This window comes from Colletes gigas, unplaced genomic scaffold (assembly GCF_013123115.1).
Source record: "Colletes gigas isolate AHSC1104 unplaced genomic scaffold, ASM1312311v1 Colletes_gigas_Sc00038, whole genome shotgun sequence".
Lineage (NCBI taxonomy): Eukaryota > Metazoa > Arthropoda > Insecta > Hymenoptera > Colletidae > Colletes > Colletes gigas.
This window is the reverse complement of record NW_025106667.1, coordinates 1,015,928-1,034,762: the sequence shown is the minus strand read 5'-3', so window position 1 is coordinate 1,034,762 and position 18,835 is coordinate 1,015,928. Positions and strand designations below refer to the sequence as shown.

Genomic DNA, 18,835 nt, shown 5'->3' with positions numbered 1-18,835 from the left:
GACTTAATTCAGACCTAACCCAGACCTAACCCAGACTTAATTCAGACCTAACCCAGACCTAACCCAGACTTAATTCAGACCTAACCCAGACCTAACCCAGACTTAATTCAGACCTAACCCAGACCTAACCCAGACCTAACCCAGACTTAATTCAGACCTAACCCAGACCTAACCCAGACTTAATTCAGACTTATTCCAGACCTAACCCAGACCAATTCATCGCTGATAACGGGGGTTAGGTCTGGTTTAGGTCTGGAATAAGTCTGAATTAAGTCTGGGTTAGGTCTGGGTTAGAAAAAGATCACGATTTACTGCAGTATCCATTTAGTATAAATCAGGGTATCGGAAAAAAAATTAAGAAAACGTTGCTCGCGTTATCAAAGCTTGCATAAGACTGACAAAGCTGATTGACTCCGAGCAGAACAAAGGATTTGGCAGGAGAGAGCCAGTCGCTTGTTTTTTTGACTCTTCTGTTTTGGACCTCCACCAGAGCATATCTGTGATTGTCGACACACACCGGAGAGGGTCCGAATGTACAACAATGTAATGAAATATTCGATCTTTCACCGACGTATTTGGTATCTGTTGACATTCACCGGTGAAAGTTGACATTCTCCAATTTCGGTCATTCACGGTAACATATATATAGCAACCGAGGGGTCGTGAGAGCGCTTGTGAGAGCGCTCGCCCTCTGGTGGCGAGCATGGGAGGCGACGCCACAGATTTTTTTTTTAATTTTTAAACTAGAATACATCCAAGGGGTAACATTAATATAGGGGTTAATAATAATAAAAAATGATGTATAGGAAACTCGGTGATTGTTTATATAGATATGCTCTTATACTACATGTTCCACGGAGTGCTCCCTCGATTAATTCGACGTTTCTTCTAACACAGAACGCAGTGTCGCACATTTGCAACGCCACGAACAAACAGCTGTTCCAGCTGGTGGCATGGGCAAAACACATCCCACATTTTACGTCGTTGCCACTGGAGGATCAGGTACTTCTGCTCAGGGCTGGATGGAACGAGCTGTTGATAGCCTCGTTTTCCCATCGTTCCATCGACGTGAAGGACGGTATCGTCTTGGCGACAGGAATCACTGTTCATCGAAATTCGGCGCAACAGGCTGGCGTGGGTACGATATTCGACAGGGTGCTTTCAGAGCTAGTGTCAAAAATGCGCGAAATGAAAATGGACAGGACTGAGCTTGGCTGTCTGAGGTTAGTAGTTCATTATACCATTTAATTTTTACTCAATTCTCCTAGTAACGAACTGGGGCTGTTCTTCTGGTTTAGAAGGTCAACTTTACTCCAAGGTTTACTCCAAGGTCTACTCGTACAGTTCAGCAGATAATGCGTCAAGAAATTTTTAAACAATATTGATTGTTCATCTGTGTTTAACAAAAACTGCAAAAGTATGCTTGTTTTATCGTCAAAATATATGAACAAAATAAATATTATATTTTTACTTTTGAATATGAACGTTTATGTTCATTTTCCCGCCAGTTTTTTATTAACTACATAGGTGTACGATTAATTTTGTGAGTAACTGTTGTTATTATAAAACAGTAGAAATATAAAAAACAATGCAATGTATATCGTTTAAAAAGTTAAAATAATCTTATATTTGTACAATGTTTAATTTCCATTTAGTAAATGATTGATTATATACTTTGCAGGTCTATAATTCTGTTCAATCCCGAGGTTCGAGGACTGAAGTCCATCCAAGAGGTGACTATGCTACGCGAGAAAATCTACGCAGCCTTGGAAGGATACTGTCGCGTGGCATGGCCAGACGACGCGGGTCGATTTGCAAAATTATTGTTGCGTTTGCCCGCTATCCGGTCGATTGGATTGAAATGTTTGGAGCACCTGTTCTTCTTCAAGATGATCGGCGACGTGCCGATCGACGATTTCCTCGTGGAGATGTTGGAATCGCGATCAGACCCTTAGGAGCAAAAGGTGTGCCACGTTCTGGGGCACACCGATCTCTGAGAGAACAACAATATCTATCCATAAAAGAAAAAAAAATGAGAAAAGAAAAAACGACAAAAATACAATATTCAAGATACACGTAAACTAAACGATCCTTGCCGACACTGGACGCCTCTAGAAAAGGTATTTCTCACGTCGAGCAGCAGCGAGATAAAATTTACTTATTTTCCCTTCTTATCTTTTTATTTATGACTTTGTTAACGCTTCGTGTCCGACGTAAAGAGGCGGTCTCTTGTTCGATTCGTATCGAGAGCATGACGGAAAACGCAAGCAACGATGTACTCGGATCGAGAAAACGGTGGCGTTGCAACGAGAGTGCAGAACATTCGTCGATTTAACTGAAACTTTGTACACGGGTAGATTTCCACGCCATTACAAGGCCAGGATCTAAATATTTTTTTAATCACTCGTATTTAAAGTTTTGCAATATTGTTAAGAACATTGAACCCAAGGTACTATGACGCGACCTCGTATTTTCTCTTCTGGTCGGGCTAGAAATATTTTTTTATTAAACTGCGCATGAAAACATCTATATGTTGATGTTAAATGAATTTTATTGCAAATATATTTCTGTGTGTATGCTTTAAATTTATTTTCGATGGAAGATTGCTATTTTTTTTATTGAAATGAGCGAAATGTAGAAGAAAATAAATACAGGAATTATAAGGGATTAATTATTATTGCATTTATCGTAAAAACAATCAATGCAGTTTCATTACACAACCATTTATATTCTTCTTCATTTTGGTTGCAGAATTTTGCTGCTCCATACTATGCATGTCTCAACACTAGCATAAATATTGAGTGCACGTAATTGGCGATGTATTAAATCGAATTTTTTTATATCTTTTCATGATAGAATTTGTTGTTGTTTGACGATAAAAGTAAACGTTGCAAAATTGTATAAATGGTGTGCATTGTTTGGTACAAGTATTCTAATCGTGCACGTATAATTGTTTTTAAAAAGATTTTGTACGACCATTTTGGTTCGTTATTATTAAGCGAGGATATTATTTAAATGGACAAAGTGTTTAAAGGTATTAAGAAACTTTAAACACAAGTAACTTGAAAAATATTGAATTTCTGGCCCAATAAAATGGTATATTTTCGTAAAGAGTGTCGAAATGTAACACAGTGTATGTACAAAGTTTCGATTACCACAAAGGTCTCGTTCTCTGCTTGTTAGCATTGGAATGTGTTAGTTCGAGCAAAGTTCCCCCGTAGATGCGTCACTTGGTCACTGGGTTATCCGATTTTCAGTATGCACGAGCTCCGATCGTGCTTATGTCGATTCCTCTGCGCTCCCAGCAGCCATGGAAGTTCCTAAGACACTCACGTTTCGTTTCTTGTTGTCTTTAAATATTATCCCTCCATCGATGAGTCAGTCTCTTTGCTTCACAAGTCTTTCAAAATAGTTTTACGAACCGCCCGACGATTCTCTTTTGCACGGTATTCGACGTAGGCGCGATCTACGCGTTATAACTTCTTTGAGTATTTTTACATTCCAACTCTGCCTCGATTCGAATCGTCACTTGGAAGAGCCACGATTGCATATAGATAATATACATACATATTTGCATAAATGAAAGCGTTTTACACGTGTGCACTACGATAATTTATTGTTTTGTATTTTAGAATATAGAAAGAGATAAACTTACTAATTCATTATTAATTAAATATATTAAAATAAAATATATATTAAATATATTACGTCTGTAATAAAATATCAAAACCACAACGGTACAGTTTGGAGAATATATAAACGAAAAATAATTATCATCAACGCGCCAGGAATCCCTTGGCACGTTGTTTAGATATTTGAATGTAACAAATGTTCACATCGTGGGTGATTGTTTATTTTCGAGTCAGCAAATTGCATGAAAATTTTCATTAGATACATAATTTTCTGTCTTTTGTGCCCATTATAATTATACACTATTACATAGCGAATAAGGTGTAAATGTTTCTCAATTGTTTATTGGCCGACGCAAATATTTTATTTTTCTTCGGAAATGTTCAATGCGTAACGAGATACAAGAGCTCTCGAAACTTCAAAGAGACAGTTGCAAAATGTATGATTATCCTCTAAATCTAGGAATAGGAATTAACTGATCCAGGACAGAACTAAAATAGAAACTTTACTATCATTGTTAGCGATTTATAGAACTCTTCTATGATCTGAGCTGAAGGATGTAAGAAAATAATAATTTTATGCATAGATTGCATTCATTTTAAGTTTACTTTTATATCTTTTATTATATTGTTTTTTTATATTTTTAATTATGTAGATAGTTGTCGATCTTGATACGTTGCAATAAATTCCAAATTTATATTTTTATCCCCGCGCTTTATAAATTTTAGTTTAAGAATATGAAATTAGTGGAATATCTATATTATAAACTTATACTGATTTTTAGTGCATTAAAAAATTTATTTATACATATTTTTATAAAATATTTCGAAAGATATTTATCTTTATTATATTTCGATTGTAAATGTTATATAGAAACGTTTATCTTCTTAATGTCCTTCAGTTCTAGTCATTTACATAAATTACTATAATACCCTAGAAATTGTAAGAAATGAATGATAATGCTTACTTCGATAATATAAATTATGATAATATTAAATATTATTAAACATATTTCTATTTTTGCGTGAATGCTTACGATCGTTAGTTGTTGGTTATTGTTATCTATTTGATGAGAGTTTTTAATGTTATGCATACCACGAGAGAAACACAATATTAAATTTTCGATTTTTTTTTTTTGTAACATTACTGGAGTTGCTGTTCATTTAAAACGCCTGCTATATTATATTTTAATATTCTCACCTAACAAGAACAATAATTCAAAGTTTACTTTTCTTTGTTCGATTACCATTAATTTCATTATTTGCAATAAATGCAAGCCAAATAACAGAATTTATGTATATATTTATAAAATAACGAGAAAGCTGTATCAGAATTGTGTAAACGATTTCCTTCGTCATAATGTTCCGTTTTCTTTGTGTTCACTCCGAAAAATACATCTTGACCAAAATTATTACCTCCGAGCAAAACGCATTTTGCGATCACCTCGTCTAATTCCTCAATATGTGTAATAATAGAAGAAAATACGCAGTGAAAAACAATTAGGAATGGAGGGCGTGAATGCTTGCTACCTGTGAATGAAGTTTCATATAAATATATCAATGTTAAAATGATTATATCTATATATACATATAATATATGAATATATAGACAAAACTCTTTCACAAATAATAATGAGAACCTCAGCCATAGTCAGTAGAATGATAAAGATAAAAGCAGAATTAAGAAATGTTCTACGATCGGACGTTGATCAAGGTAAAAAGATTTTGGCAGAGTGAATATTATAATTGGAATGTATTAAAAACCTATTTAACAACAGCATGCTTCTGTAAGGAGCAGTATTCGAGAACAATGAACTGTCTACGATTATAATTGATGTAAACTCAATGCTTTTGCCATACTTCTTTGAATTATCACAGAAATGGTACGATGCTCAAATTGTATGTAGTGACGTTTTACTTAGCAACAGTGTCCTAGAATGGAAGAATGGGCTGCGTTGTGAACTTTCTGTACAGTAATGCATAGTAAAGTAAACAAGAAAAATAGTTTACTTTATATTTATTGCTTTTCTTCACCTTCTTAATCCGTGTAGAAATATTTCGACTTGTAATAATATGATCACCAACATATTCTATAATTTATTCTGTTATTCCAATAATTTGAAATGCAAATGAAATTTCTATATACTAATGGTACCGAAAATGTTTCACGCGCCCATTCTGCATAGATCAGTACAAATAAGTTAAATATTAATAGTAATAACGATTAAAGTAATTGTTTCACTTTACTAAACTTGTAAAGGTACGTCCCACTTAAACAGTAGCTGGTGTCCTACTAAATACTGTACCTTCAATTAATTAAGCTAAAAACCAGAGTACTAAATCCTTCTATGTGTATAAATGTCATAAACTTTATGTATCGATAAACGCTATATTAATAACAAATCACTCACACAACTGCCATTACAACTAACTATGTTTTGGAATATTAACGCAATCTGATATTCCACGTTTCACTCTTTCTTCCTTCGCGTTGGAAAAAATTAATTCGGTAGATTTTTACAGATGGATTGTGAATTAATTAATTACCATTACGCGAGGCTTGTGTGTAATTGTAAAGGCATTATGAAAAAATAAGTAATTGAATCCATTCCAAAAATAATTGTTGTATTGACAGCTTAAATGTGTTTTTTGGTAAATATCAATTTGTTTTCTTTATATTCTATTAATTTTTAATTCATTGTATCAAGAATCGGGTAATACTAAATGCAAATGTTTACTATGTCAAATTGATATTAATCCGTTTGATGATCTTAAGTTTATATTACTTGATTTTAAGCTGCCTTAGTAAACAATAACTCTATACATGGTTGTGCTCAGTAATTAAAACGATGTCTGCTGCGTGTATATGCATTTGTATATAAATGTACATTGTATGTGCATATGTTACAGTGAAACACCGAAATCTGGAGAATGTCGACTTTCACCGGTGAATGTCAACATTCACATAGTCGCTTAGTGTATGACCGAAATATTTGCTAAACACCCTCATTTCTGACTTACACCGGTAAATGTTGACATTCACCATGCACTAATGGTGAGTGTTGAACATGTTGGAGATTTATATTTTCTTCTCCGTAATTTAGTCGCTATAAAACGTCACAAGGGTGACGTAACTTTTTCGCCTCTCTTTCTGAAAGGATCTAACCCAGACCTAACCCAGATCTAGTCTAGATCTAATCCAGACCTAACCCAGATCTAATCTAGATCTAACCCAGACCTAACCCAGATCTAATCTAGATCTAACCCAGACCTAACCGAGATCTAATCCAGATCTAACCCAGACCTAACCGAAATCTAATCCAGACCTAACCCAGACCTGACCCAGACCCTAGATTTGGGTTAGGTCTGGGTTAGGTCTGGATTAGATTTCGGTTAGGTTTGGGTTAGGTCTGGATTAGATCTGAGTTAGGTCTGGGTTAGGTCTGGGTTAGGTCTGGATTAGATTTGAGTTAGGTCTGGGTTAGGTCTGGATTAGATTTGAGTTAGGTCTGGGTTAGGTCTGGATTAGATCTGAGTTAGGTCTGGGTTAGGTCTGGGTTAGGTCTGGGTTAGGTCTGGGTTAGGTCTGGATTAGATCTGAGTTAGATCTGAGTTAGGTCTGGGTTAGGTCTGGGTTAGGTCTGGATTAGATTTGAGTTAGGTCTGGGTTAGGTCTGGATTAGATCTGGGTTAGGTCTGGGTTAGGTCTGGATTAGATCTGAGTTAGCTCTGGGTTAGGTCTGGATTAGATCTGAATTAGATCTGGGTTAGGTCTGGGTTAGGTCTGGGTTAGGTCTGGATTAGATCTGAGTTAGCTCTGGGTTAGGTCTGGATTAGATCTGAATTAGATCTGGGTTTGGTCTGGGTTAGGTCTGGATTAGATCTGAGTTAGCTCTGGGTTAGGTCTGGGTTAGGTCTGGAATAAGTCTGGGTTAGGTCTGAATTAAGTCTGTGTTAGGTCTGGGTTAGGTCTTAATTTACTGTTAAAAAGACGAGTTTGCTAATTAGAAAATCTAATTTTTCTTCCAGACCTAACCCAGACCTAACCCAGACATAACCCAGACTTAATTCAGACCTAACCCAGACCTAACCCAGACTTAATTCAGACCTAACCCAGACCTAACCCAGACTTAATTCAGACCTAACCCAGACCTAACCCAGACCTAACCCAGACCTAACCCAGACTTAATTCAGACCTAACCCAGACCTAACCCAGACTTAATTCAGACCTAACCCAGACCTAACCCAGACTTAATTCAGACCTAACCCAGACCTAACCCAGACTTAATTCAGACCTAACCCAGACCTAACCCAGACTTAATTCAGACTTATTCCAGACCTAACCCAGACCAATTCATCGCTGATAACGGGGGTTAGGTCTGGGTTAGGTCTGGAATAAGTCTGAATTAAGTCTGGGTTAGGTCTGGGTTAGAAAAAGATCACGATTTACTGCAGTATCCATTTAGTATAAATTAGGGTATCGGGGAAAACATTAAGAAAACGTTGCTCGCGTTATCAAAGCTTGCATAAGACTGACAATGCTGATTGACTCCGAGCAGAACAAAGGATTTGGCAGGAGAGAGCCAGTCGCTTGTTTTTTGACTCTTCTGTTTTGGACCTCCAGCAGAGCATATCTGTGATTGTCGACACACACCGGAGAGGGTCCGAATGTACAACAATGTAATGAAATATTCGATCTTTCACCGACGTATTTGGTATCTGTTGACATTCACCGGTGAAAGTTGACATTCTCCAATTTCGGTCATTCACGGTAACACATACATACATGGACCGTGTACCACCTTTAAGCCCGTCTTTTACTATCTTCAACCTGTAACTATCGTTTTACGTTTATTAAAATAATCCGCGTATCTATTTTAGTTTTATTTACTGAGTATGTGTATACATGTATCGATGCATACACGCGCATGTAAATTATTACTATTGCGGTGCGCTTTTGTGTGTATAAACATGACACTGTTTCAGGTAATGATATGAAAAATGATTGAGAATCGTACGAAGAATTCTACATTCAGTTGGTAACTGTTTTATAAAAAGTAAGAGTAATATATTCACGAAAGGATACGTAACGATAAAGGATATATAAATTATAAAAATATAGAAGAGAAAGAGTATAAGAGGGAGTGACAGTGAGAAAGCGAGTTATATTAGAGGATATGCGAACAAGTCATTATATTATGAATGTATTGTACATGTAAAGCAGTATGATTAATATCAATCCTTGATTAAAGAAATACGATGTACGATCTTGCGCCAAGAGATAAATCGTCTATTCTGACTTGTCTGAATATAATATTTTTATGAAGCGAAAAGTATCTTCGTTTTACTCACTATATTCCGTATTTGTCTCTTAAATTTAAACATGTTTGTGCGGTTTAAAAGCAGAAATAGTTCTTGCATTTAATTTACATATATTAATACGTATGTATTTGGTCAGTAGATTTCATTTTCTTTTTTTTTTTCTCCCTTCCCCCCCTCTCCTGAACTCTGGTAGTCATTAATAAGAGTTCATCGATTAAATAAATCCTCAGTAAAATTTAATGTTTCTTAAAGGTAATTTAAGTTTGTAAATTATATTATTTGTTGAGATTAACGAAGAATATATAAGAAATTGTGTACCACTTACGCGAGAGCTGTAGAATGTGTTTTTTGAGTTTCTTAACAATCGTAAATACCTCGAAATAAAAACACTGGTAATGGGCAGTACTTATGAAAACACCTTTTATTCGTGCTGGACATTATACAGAGTATGTTATTCCTGCTATATTTATTATTCACTGAGATTTCCTGATGTTAACAATAATTATAGACATTATACTTTAATACTTCCATTGCTGCAAAGTTCTTTCCCCATCTTCCATTTCGTTTCACTCATAAATAAAACGTTCCAACAATATCGAATAAAAAAAACAAAAAAAAGGAATAGAAAATTATACTACTATCGCTACAGTGAATCAAATACAGAAACGTTGAAGGGACATCATTGTCTTATATAAATTTTCCTTTCAGTCACACCATATGTACAAATATTATTTTCTTCAAATCTGTCATTAAGATGTTTTTCTTTCTATTTTGAAGAGGAAATAAGTTAAATTGCATTATAAAATGAGATTGGAAGTAGAATTGTGTTTCCTTTTAACTAAATTTCACAGCTTTCTAGCATGTGTACAGTCTTGATTCGATTTTATCTGAAAAAACGTACAAAAAAGATTAATGTAACACTTTATTTGATATTTATTGCGCGTTGCGATTAAAATCTTTTATTTCTATGTCTGGCTAAAATAGACACTATGTCTAGAAAGTAACACCATAGCGGGAATCTGTTCACCATTTTTATCTTACATGTTTGTGCAATGCCAAATACAACTCGGTATAGTATATGGCATGAATTACCATGTATATATTTACTAAATACTAAAGAAATATGGAAATAATAAAAGTGAAACTCACAATATTTTTTTGCAATTTGTTGAATATCTAAAATTATTTAAAACTTTTCTTCTTCAAGACCATGTTTGAATAACATAAGTACAGGCACAGAGTCACCATCAATATCACGATACTCCATCAATGCAACAATGCCATCGATGTCCATAGATTCACCGGTAAAAAATTGCAAGTCTTTGAAACGACTTAATATGTCTTTCATAACTTTGTTTGTGTTCGTTTTGAATACTTCCACCTGATCAGGAGATTTCTCTTCCAATCTTGCGACTAATCTGATAAAACAAACAATTATCAGAAAAATTATTCGATAAAAGGTTATGATAACATTTACTTCGATATTTACTTTTTCATGTAATCTTTCAAGTATAGAGTATAAGATTTTTTGTCCCGAAATGCAAAACTTTCTTGCAGTCGATGATTTAAAACTACATCGACACCAGTTTCGACAGACTCATCCGTGCCTTCGTCAGTTTCCTCCACAGATGGGTTAAATCCAGCAATTTCTATTTCCCCAGCTTTACGAGAAACCAACTAGTAGCAAAGAATAAATAAATATTAGTTAATAAGTATTACATCTTTGGCATTTAAAAACTTTACCTTGCCATATACTTCATACAGAACATCGTCGATCAATTTTACTTTGTAGGTATCTGAGAACATCTCATCACCTGCAATATAAAAAATATTATCAAAATAAATTATAGATATGTTACACGTTCACTTTAAGATAATTTTACAACATATTCTTTGAGAGCTTACATTTCGTAGTAATAAGAAATCAATACAAATAATTTTTTATTTCATTTTCTTATTAACACATGTCAAAAATTGATGCAAAGATTGATTTACTGGAGAGAAATTAATGAATGAAAAAATTATTTAATCTGTGTAAATCGATACTCTAGTGATGTATATCTTAAAAAATAAATTTACACTTTAGTAATCGACATAATTTTTTTTAATCATTGTTGACCGTTCTTCGTAATTTACAATTGGAATGAGTCATTTCGAACATATGGAGAGGTTATAAATAAGAATTTCAAATATTTATATAGAATATTTGCGTATTACTAAATCGCCTTGAAAACGTATTTTATGTTATAATAGTAAATCTAAATTACTTAAATAATTATAGAGAGACTTTATAGAGTTATCATTGTCATATCATTGTTGTAATAGGAAATGTCACTATGCATCAAACTTGAACGAAACTGGACTCTTTATTTCTTTGTATATCGTCAATTAAAAAAATATTGATCAGACGTATTTCTTAACGACATTATGCATTCACTTACCGGTGAAAATATCCTTATAGATCTTCATAGTGGAAGATGGAGAAAGATTTAATTACAGCTAAACTAAACAAGACACAATCACCCCGACAGTGTGAACCGGAAAGAAGCACCGATAATCGGAGGTGCAGCCAACTTCGTTGTATACTCGATAATAATTCAAAATCCTACCAACGTATAAGAGTTAAAATTTTTATAGCGTTGAAAATGAATTCCACCGACTTATATTATTTAAAACAGATGATTTTTATGTATGGATTACATATGTATCTATTAAATTCTAGTTAGCGCTAATTGTATGATTAATACATGTAGAGACGTTTTTATGTACGTTAAGAATCCGCCGTATAATCTACTGCGCATGACGACTACAACCACAGCCGACTCTAGGTACTACTAGCCGTGCTATGGAACGTGGCAACGCCGCTCATGTGCGGATCGGGAGTCCTATTTTCAATAGTGGAGTTTTGTGTTCAGGATTATAATTAACGTTATTTTGCGATATAAAATTATACTAATATACAGTATTTTATATTAATTATGTATAAGGAATATATGAATATCATAACTGTAGTAAGTAGAAGTAATACAGAAGTACATTAATATTTATAAATGTGGTATATATTTTGTGGGCTGTCGGAATAGTTTGGTGTTGTGATGCATTATATTTGAAATATTTACAGAGATTTCAAGAAAATAGAAGTGTGAAACAAGTTAAAACCATCTTCGAACCAAATTGAAGGGTTTAAAAATTGATAAAGGTATGTATAAGTTAATAGAGACCTGAAATAGGCAAAATTATTGGTACGAAGCCAAACAGGTTAAGTGCCCGTGGAAAAAGAGGTTAGCATAATTAGCTATTGAAAGGAACAATTATGGAGTTAATTATAAAATCGTGTTAGAGGACAGTATGATTATTGTGAAAAATTTCCTCACCACCCTAGGGGTATTTACCACGGCGCGTTACCTCTTTTTTTTTTTTATTATAATGGGTGGTTCGCCAATAGCCGTATCATCCCATTTTCTAAAATAAAATTAATATTTTTAAATAGAACATAACAAAAACATAACTTTTTGTATACTTAAAGAAATAAAGTATTACATTTTGAAATAATAATAAATAATTTTGAATAATATTAATAACAATACATATCAAAACATACTTTGAAATTCTCTTGAAATACAACTAATAAAACTTTGAATCTTGCGAAATAGTATTCATAATAAAAATATACTAAGCAAGTAAATAAAACTCTATTAATCTATTAAAACATATTGAAAGGAATAAGTTAAATATATATAAAAATTAATGTTTTATGAAAGATGAAATTAAAAAAAATCATTGAAAATCTAGTTCCTATTAAAAGTTTTTAATTTACGATTTTTAGAAGCGATGTCTGTACGTGTTTCCGACTGACTATTATTTACAGTTTTCACATAATCGTTTAATAAAATATTTGAAAAAATTGATAATAATTTAAACGAAATACTTTGGTAAGCTCTACCACAAACGCATGTATCTGAAAATGCTAAATAATGTATGTCTGATTGAATGCTAATATATGTTAATTTACATAAAATATGTTTATTTCATTATTCTTCCATTATTGCATACATATGAATAAATGAGGCTATCGCTTCTTCAGTGGGGACAGAAAGGCCCCCTCTTTGTAAGTGATCAAAATATACATCGCCTACAGTTTTACCTTTATCCTCCGCAACTAATAAACGACATATATTGCAATTTAATTTTTTAGCAACAGAATGGGACCCATAACCAGAAATATAAATATTAATGGAATCATCTACAACACAATCGGACAAGTATTCGCTATCGAAGATTCCTGAGAAACAAGTCACATCAGTGGGAAGATCATGAAGATCGTTATTATTGTCATCACAAATTCGAAATTTATTTTTGATTTCAGTAAGAGAAAACGAATTTGCCGATTTTCTAAATATATGTTTTAATCTAATTTTTTTTTCTGCATGAATTATTTCGTTATATGACACATGATAATTACAATCAGATAAAAGTCTATAATTTCCAAATCGTTTTTCTAATTTTTCGGTCGTAAAATGGAGGGTACTACGTTCCTTATAAGCCTTGGACATCTCAACAAAACATTCTCCAGTACACCATTGGGCGATAGAATACCGTGGTACCTTTCAATATCAGTTTCTGCAAAATGCAAATTACGGACGGCAGAATATTTTGATGGTGTCCAATTCTTACGAGGAATAACAAACCTCCATTTCTCCCGCAATTCCTCATCTTTGGGGAATAAAAATATAGAATTGTGATTATTATCTTTTAAGGTACTATCATAATTTCCCTTGCAATTGGGAACACAGCAACGCCGTGGCATTATTAACGAATATGTGAAATTTATAAAAAAAATGTATATAAAACAAAATGTCCAAAAATGCTATAGATTATATTAAATAAGTGTGCTACACGCCAAAATCAGGATCTGTAGAGTTAATATAAATAAATGAAACACCTGGATTATTGATCCGTTGCTCACATTTAATGGACTTCGGTACATTAATATTTGAAACATTTGAAAGATAGGCGGGAGACCGGAAGGCCGGTAGATGGAGCCTATGTAGCCCAGAGGCCGGTGGGTAGTGGGAGGCTGTTACGGTAGGTTGGGCTAGGTATATCGAAGCCGGACTCCCGCGGTGTTGCCATTTTACCTTCAGCACGGCTAGTACTGTGGTCCGCTGACTTGAAGTCCCGCGAGACGGCACAGGGGCAAGGGGAGTCGGACCGCCCATTTATCTGTCTCGCTCCCTTGCTCTCAGGCAGTCCACATGTGTGTGTAACTGCCGCGACGAATAGCGAGCTAGAGACCAATGTGTGCGTGGGAATACGTGTGCCCCTTCTACTTCTCCCGCATTCTTTCCGCGGGGCTTCAAGTGAGCGGAGCACTAGTACTAGAATCGACTGTGCTACAACGTATTCTTGCCGCGTAAAAATAACCAATGAGAAAATAGTGTAGTGATAACTCAACCGTTATGCTGCTGGTCCCACTACTCTGTTACGCGCTATAGGAAATTCGTAATTATTAGCGTCGCACTCGATTATGTCAAATCTGACCACACAATTTCATTTTCCCTCCAGAATTAAGCATGAACGTGGTTGCGTAATGTAACCGAACTATGTTCACACAGGAACAAGATCGAAGATATGCAGTATGTAGTGAAATGTAGTCGAAAGTCATAAAACATGCTATAGTAAAAACGAGAATCGTAACAATACTTGGAGATCAAGATTAAATGTCCCTATAAAGTGAGATGTAGTAATAAATGGTTAGGACATTTATTTGTCCGATTATAATATATGGTACTTGCACTGTGCTTACATTAGGCGCTATAAACTTCTGTGGTTATAGAGACGGTGCTCTTCTACTTCTAAAATGTTTTTTTCAAGGAACATCAATGAAACAGAAATATTTTAGAAATGCTACATGTGTATGTTTAAGTAAATCGGTAATGGTCTTACAGTGTTGCATTTTTATGAAGGTATGCATACTTTTATCAGGGCATTTGCGAAATGTACCGATTGCTGTCAGTTTAAAAGACAAACACGTACTGTGCCTCTTGTTATACAAAATCATACCTTATTTGTTAATATTATAATCAGTGGAGAATTCTGACTGTTACTGTTAAACATCCAATAAAATTACGATAAAACCGTGTAACCTCCAAATTCCTTGAAGGGTTTTCAAATCTATTATGGCAAAATGTTCGATCAGTTTATTGTAAACAATAACATTCGAATGATAGAAATGTAACATTTAATTTGTGTGAGATTTATAATGTAAAAGAAATTATTAAAGCATATCAACAAGAAAGTTAAAAGTAATAAAAAAAATGATAAACTCCTTATATCATGTAACCTTTTGAATGCATGTAAACAATTATAATATTTTTTTTTTTTTCTTTAAAAATCATTTTCAGAGAAGTAGACATGAATACAACGATAAATTCAGTCGAAAGTGGCGGTGATAAACGTGTGCCAGAGACAACCGTGCAAAGTATAGCACAAAATTTAACTACGATACAGAGTATGCAAAATGTGCAAAGTGTTGTGCAAAGTAATATACAAAGTATTCAATCGACGCAAGCTATAGCAGGATCTGTTGTAACGCCTACTAATCTTGTAGGCAAATCTATATCAATGGATACAAATCCAAAATTGCCGCTAATGAAACCTGTAGTTCCATCTGGTACCACGTCGACTTCAGAAACTAATAAAATAACTACAACGGTAATGAAACTTCTGTATTCTTTGTTGTAACAATTTCTGACTATTGATTCGAAAAGGGAGCATAAATTTTTGGGATTATTAAATAGAAAAAGTTATTCTGCAAATTATATATCTTTTTGTAGCTTTGTTCTGTGGGTTCTACAGTGAGGATAATATCTCCAGGTATGTTAAGTACGGTGGAACGTCAAAATCAACCGCAAGCTCAGCAACTGTTACAACAGACGCAACAGGTAACAAGTATGCCAGCAACGTATCATGTACCACGAGGACCGGCTGCAGTTGCTAACATATCTGCTCCAAGATCAACTGTGGCTACTCCTATCGTTAGAGCAAATACAGGACAAACTGTTCCTACTACAAGGCCAGGGTATATATAATTTATTTAATACGTATAAAAAGTAAGACAACAATTTTATGCCTATTAGTGTCTAAACGACAAAATAAATATATTTTTCGGTTCTTTTAGAATAAGTACAACTATTTCAAATCCTCAATGGCAACCTAAAACAACATCGGTTGTGTACGCACAACCTCAAAGGCATCCTGTACCTCCAGTTGGTCGAGTTTCAAGACCGCCATCCACGGTGTACACCAGCCAACAACCTCGTCTAATTACACCATCCGGTCAAGGAAGATCTGTACAAGCGACGATGGTTGCTGGAGTTCCTGGCACTCCGTCCAGATTAATAGCGCCTGTCCTTCAAGCAAACAATAGTATTACAAGACTACCAGTCTCGCAAAGTAGGCTACCTACTCCTCAAGTGACAAACGTATTGCAAACTACACAACCTAGCAGGACTTTGACTCAGACTATTCAAGTAGGTTATTATGGCTTTTTAATATATCGATAAAAACTCTAAATATTATTATCGTAATGATTAGAATCATTGTGTCTTAAAATTATAGCCTAATCAATCAAATAGACCTCTAAGTAGTGGTACAGGTACCGTAAATCGTATAGCTGTATCAACTCCTGTGATTGGAACTGCAAATAGAATAAGCGGTACAGCTTCGGTAAGTGTTCAGCCAACAGTGGGACGACAATTATCGATTAACACAGTGGCTGGCCCATCAACTGGTACCGTTAGTCGAATTGTGATCCCGTCTCAGCAAGTAGGTATAAAAATACTCTACTATGTACGTTTGAATAAAATAATATTTTCTTGATGCAATGAATATTAAACAAAATTAATTTTGCAATAGGTACAGCAGCAACAACAGCAACAACAACAACAACAGCAGCAGCAGCAACAGCAACAACAACCACCACCACAAACAACACCTCGCGTTGTTCAAACAGTAACCTGTTTATCAAATCTGAATACAGTGTCTCGAGTAATTACTACAGCGGCAAGTACATCAAGTGCAACAAGAATACCACAGCCAGCACCCACCACAGTTGCTAGAATTACTGGAATGTCTTTACATCCGTTACCTTTAACACCCGCGAGAGCTACATCGGCGTCAGTTAAAACGGTGCAAGCTCAAAACGTCGGATCAACCGTTCAGATTAAACCTTCTCAACAATCTGGACTACGAGTCTCTTCAACCAGTAGTACAAATAATAATTCGAATACGATACCTGCTCAATCGGTTCAAGGGCAATATTTGCATCCGCCACATACTGCTACGTACTATTCTTTCGAACCTACAGGTAATTCGTGATCGTTACTACCATCAGTTATTTTATTATATGAATTTACTTACATTCTAATATGTAGGAACGTACTCTCAGTATCGACAAACTCCAGTAAGATTACTCGTGGAACCAGGATACGACGAACCGCATACTAAACTGAATGCATCTCCAAGACCAAGTATACTTAGAAAAAGAGACCATGACAATTCACCCGTAAAAGGTAAAAAACTAAAAAATTAAATTCGTATTTAGTTTTGTCGAGTATATCGTTTTATAAAATATGATAATTTTTATAGATGATTGATCGTAATACTTTCAGGTGTGGCAAAAAATTTAGTTCCTGTGCTTGCATCTTTACCACCTGTTACGACATCCAGCCCACCTTGTTCGCCAAGAGGTGATCAAGATGGTGGAGGTTGTCAAAGTTCTGGATCTACCACAGTGTCGGCAACATCATCGCCAGGGCTCGATGAAGAACCAGAACAATCTAGAATTACTATAAATCCAACGGTGGAGATGTCACCGAGGAAAAAGCCTCGTAAACAGCAACTCACTGGCGTAGAATTAACAGAATCAAGATGTACAGAAGAAGAAATGCAATTCATTACAGAGGAAAGAATGAAGAAAGAGCTTAAGGAAGAACCGAAAGAAAAATCGTCCGATAAAAGACAAAGTTCAAACACGCAACGTGATATTATTAAATCTCCTACGCAACAACCAATCGTTGCGATACGAACGCGACCTACGCCTAGTTTATTAGGTTCGTAAGAGGAAAACAATCGCAATTGTTATGCGAACGTAAAAAATAATTCCTACTTTCGCAGGCCCGTCCTGGAAAAACAAATGGGGCGGTAGACTTCACCATTACAGAAGACCAAGCGAGGTTCGACCTCGCGAGGAAAGACGGCCCACAGTTGCAGAAATAGCACAACAGAAACATGTACTGCAAAAGTTAAATGGTTGGAAAGTATATCATCTTACCGCGCAAATGGAAGACATTGCTGATCTTGAGAAACAAGTACGTTTAGAAATTGCATGTAACTCTTAGGAATAGTGAAACTATAATGATGATTTTTACAGGTACATGAAAAGTTAAAAACAACATTGACGATGCTCGAATCCCAACAAAACGTCAAAAATAGACAAGACGATGGACTTGAACGTGTAAATGAATTAATCAAAGGAAATATGCAACGTAGTAGTTTAATTAGTGAAGGAATGAATGAAGCGCGCACGCAACTTATTGCTATATTTCAACATAAAGGACCTATTACAGATATTTTACAACGGTGCGGTAACAAACGGGCTCAAAAGAAGCGAGACAAATGAGTTAGTGTACGCATTGGAATAAAATGAACACGTTTATAAGGAACCCTTGCTGAAACAAGGTTCGAGAGGGAGTTATTTTTATCTGTGTCACAGAATCTACATATAGGAGTAAAATAAATGGTTTTATAAGTCTATGACACGACTGTCACTAAACATGTTCATAATTTTATTATAAGTATCTACGACTTTTTATTTTAATATA

At 34.8% G+C, this 18,835-nt stretch overlaps 3 protein-coding genes across 7 annotated transcripts in view; 2 read left to right on the top strand and 1 right to left on the bottom strand.

The window, feature by feature from the left end:
• Window positions 1-4,337, top strand: part of LOC122402649 (retinoic acid receptor RXR-alpha-B) — a 42,219-nt gene extending 37,882 nt beyond the window's left edge. The window contains exons 5-6 of the mRNA XM_043405608.1: window positions 898-1,223; window positions 1,682-4,337. Coding sequence (XP_043261543.1) covers window positions 898-1,223; window positions 1,682-1,955 — 600 coding nt within the window. The 3' untranslated portion in view covers window positions 1,956-4,337. The remainder of the gene's footprint in view (window positions 1-897; window positions 1,224-1,681) is intronic.
• Window positions 4,338-9,354: 5,017 nt separating this feature from the next.
• LOC122402648 (translationally-controlled tumor protein homolog) lies at window positions 9,355-11,531 on the bottom strand. Its single transcript, XM_043405607.1, has 5 exons — window positions 11,393-11,531; window positions 10,695-10,765; window positions 10,441-10,628; window positions 10,101-10,369; window positions 9,355-9,838 (listed from the first exon to the last, which is right to left on the bottom strand). The coding sequence occupies exons 1-4, from the start codon at window positions 11,418-11,420 to the stop codon at window positions 10,138-10,140; spliced, it is 519 nt and encodes a 172-aa protein (XP_043261542.1). The 5' UTR covers window positions 11,421-11,531; the 3' UTR covers window positions 9,355-9,838; window positions 10,101-10,137.
• A 3,256-nt stretch (window positions 11,532-14,787) lies between these two features.
• On the top strand, window positions 14,788-18,802 carry LOC122402616 (histone deacetylase complex subunit SAP130-A-like). 5 transcript variants are annotated; one of them, XM_043405541.1, is made up of 11 exons: window positions 14,788-14,917; window positions 15,356-15,492; window positions 15,562-15,665; window positions 15,788-16,032; window positions 16,132-16,483; window positions 16,572-16,778; window positions 16,869-17,319; window positions 17,387-17,524; window positions 17,624-18,064; window positions 18,129-18,322; window positions 18,385-18,802. In XM_043405541.1, exons 2-11 carry the CDS (start codon window positions 15,366-15,368, stop codon window positions 18,631-18,633), a joined length of 2,508 nt encoding a protein of 835 aa, XP_043261476.1. In that variant the 5' UTR covers window positions 14,788-14,917; window positions 15,356-15,365; the 3' UTR covers window positions 18,634-18,802. The 5 variants fall into 5 exon arrangements, with proteins under 5 accessions (XP_043261476.1, XP_043261474.1, XP_043261475.1 ...); XM_043405539.1 differs by having other exon boundaries at window positions 15,356-15,665; XM_043405540.1 differs by lacking the exon at window positions 14,788-14,917 and adding an exon at window positions 15,169-15,256 and having other exon boundaries at window positions 15,356-15,665.
• Window positions 18,803-18,835: the final 33 nt, after the last annotated feature.

Excerpts from the sequence above, each read along its gene's own strand:
- LOC122402648 (XM_043405607.1), bottom strand. The coding sequence starts at position 11,420 with ATGAAGATCTATAAGGATATTTTCACCG. Across the intron at positions 10,629-10,694 it reads TGTATGAAGTATATGGCAAG|TTGGTTTCTCGTAAAGCTGG; the intron begins GTAAAGTTTTTA and ends CTTTGCTACTAG. Across the intron at positions 10,370-10,440 it reads TTGAAAGATTACATGAAAAA|ATTAGTCGCAAGATTGGAAG; the intron begins GTAAATATCGAA and ends TTGTTTTATCAG.
- LOC122402616 (XM_043405539.1), top strand. The coding sequence starts at position 15,366 with ATGAATACAACGATAAATTCAGTCGAAAGTGGCGGTGATAAACGTGTG. Across the intron at positions 15,666-15,787 it reads CTAATAAAATAACTACAACG|CTTTGTTCTGTGGGTTCTAC; the intron begins GTAATGAAACTT and ends ATCTTTTTGTAG. Across the intron at positions 16,484-16,571 it reads CTTTGACTCAGACTATTCAA|CCTAATCAATCAAATAGACC; the intron begins GTAGGTTATTAT and ends TTAAAATTATAG.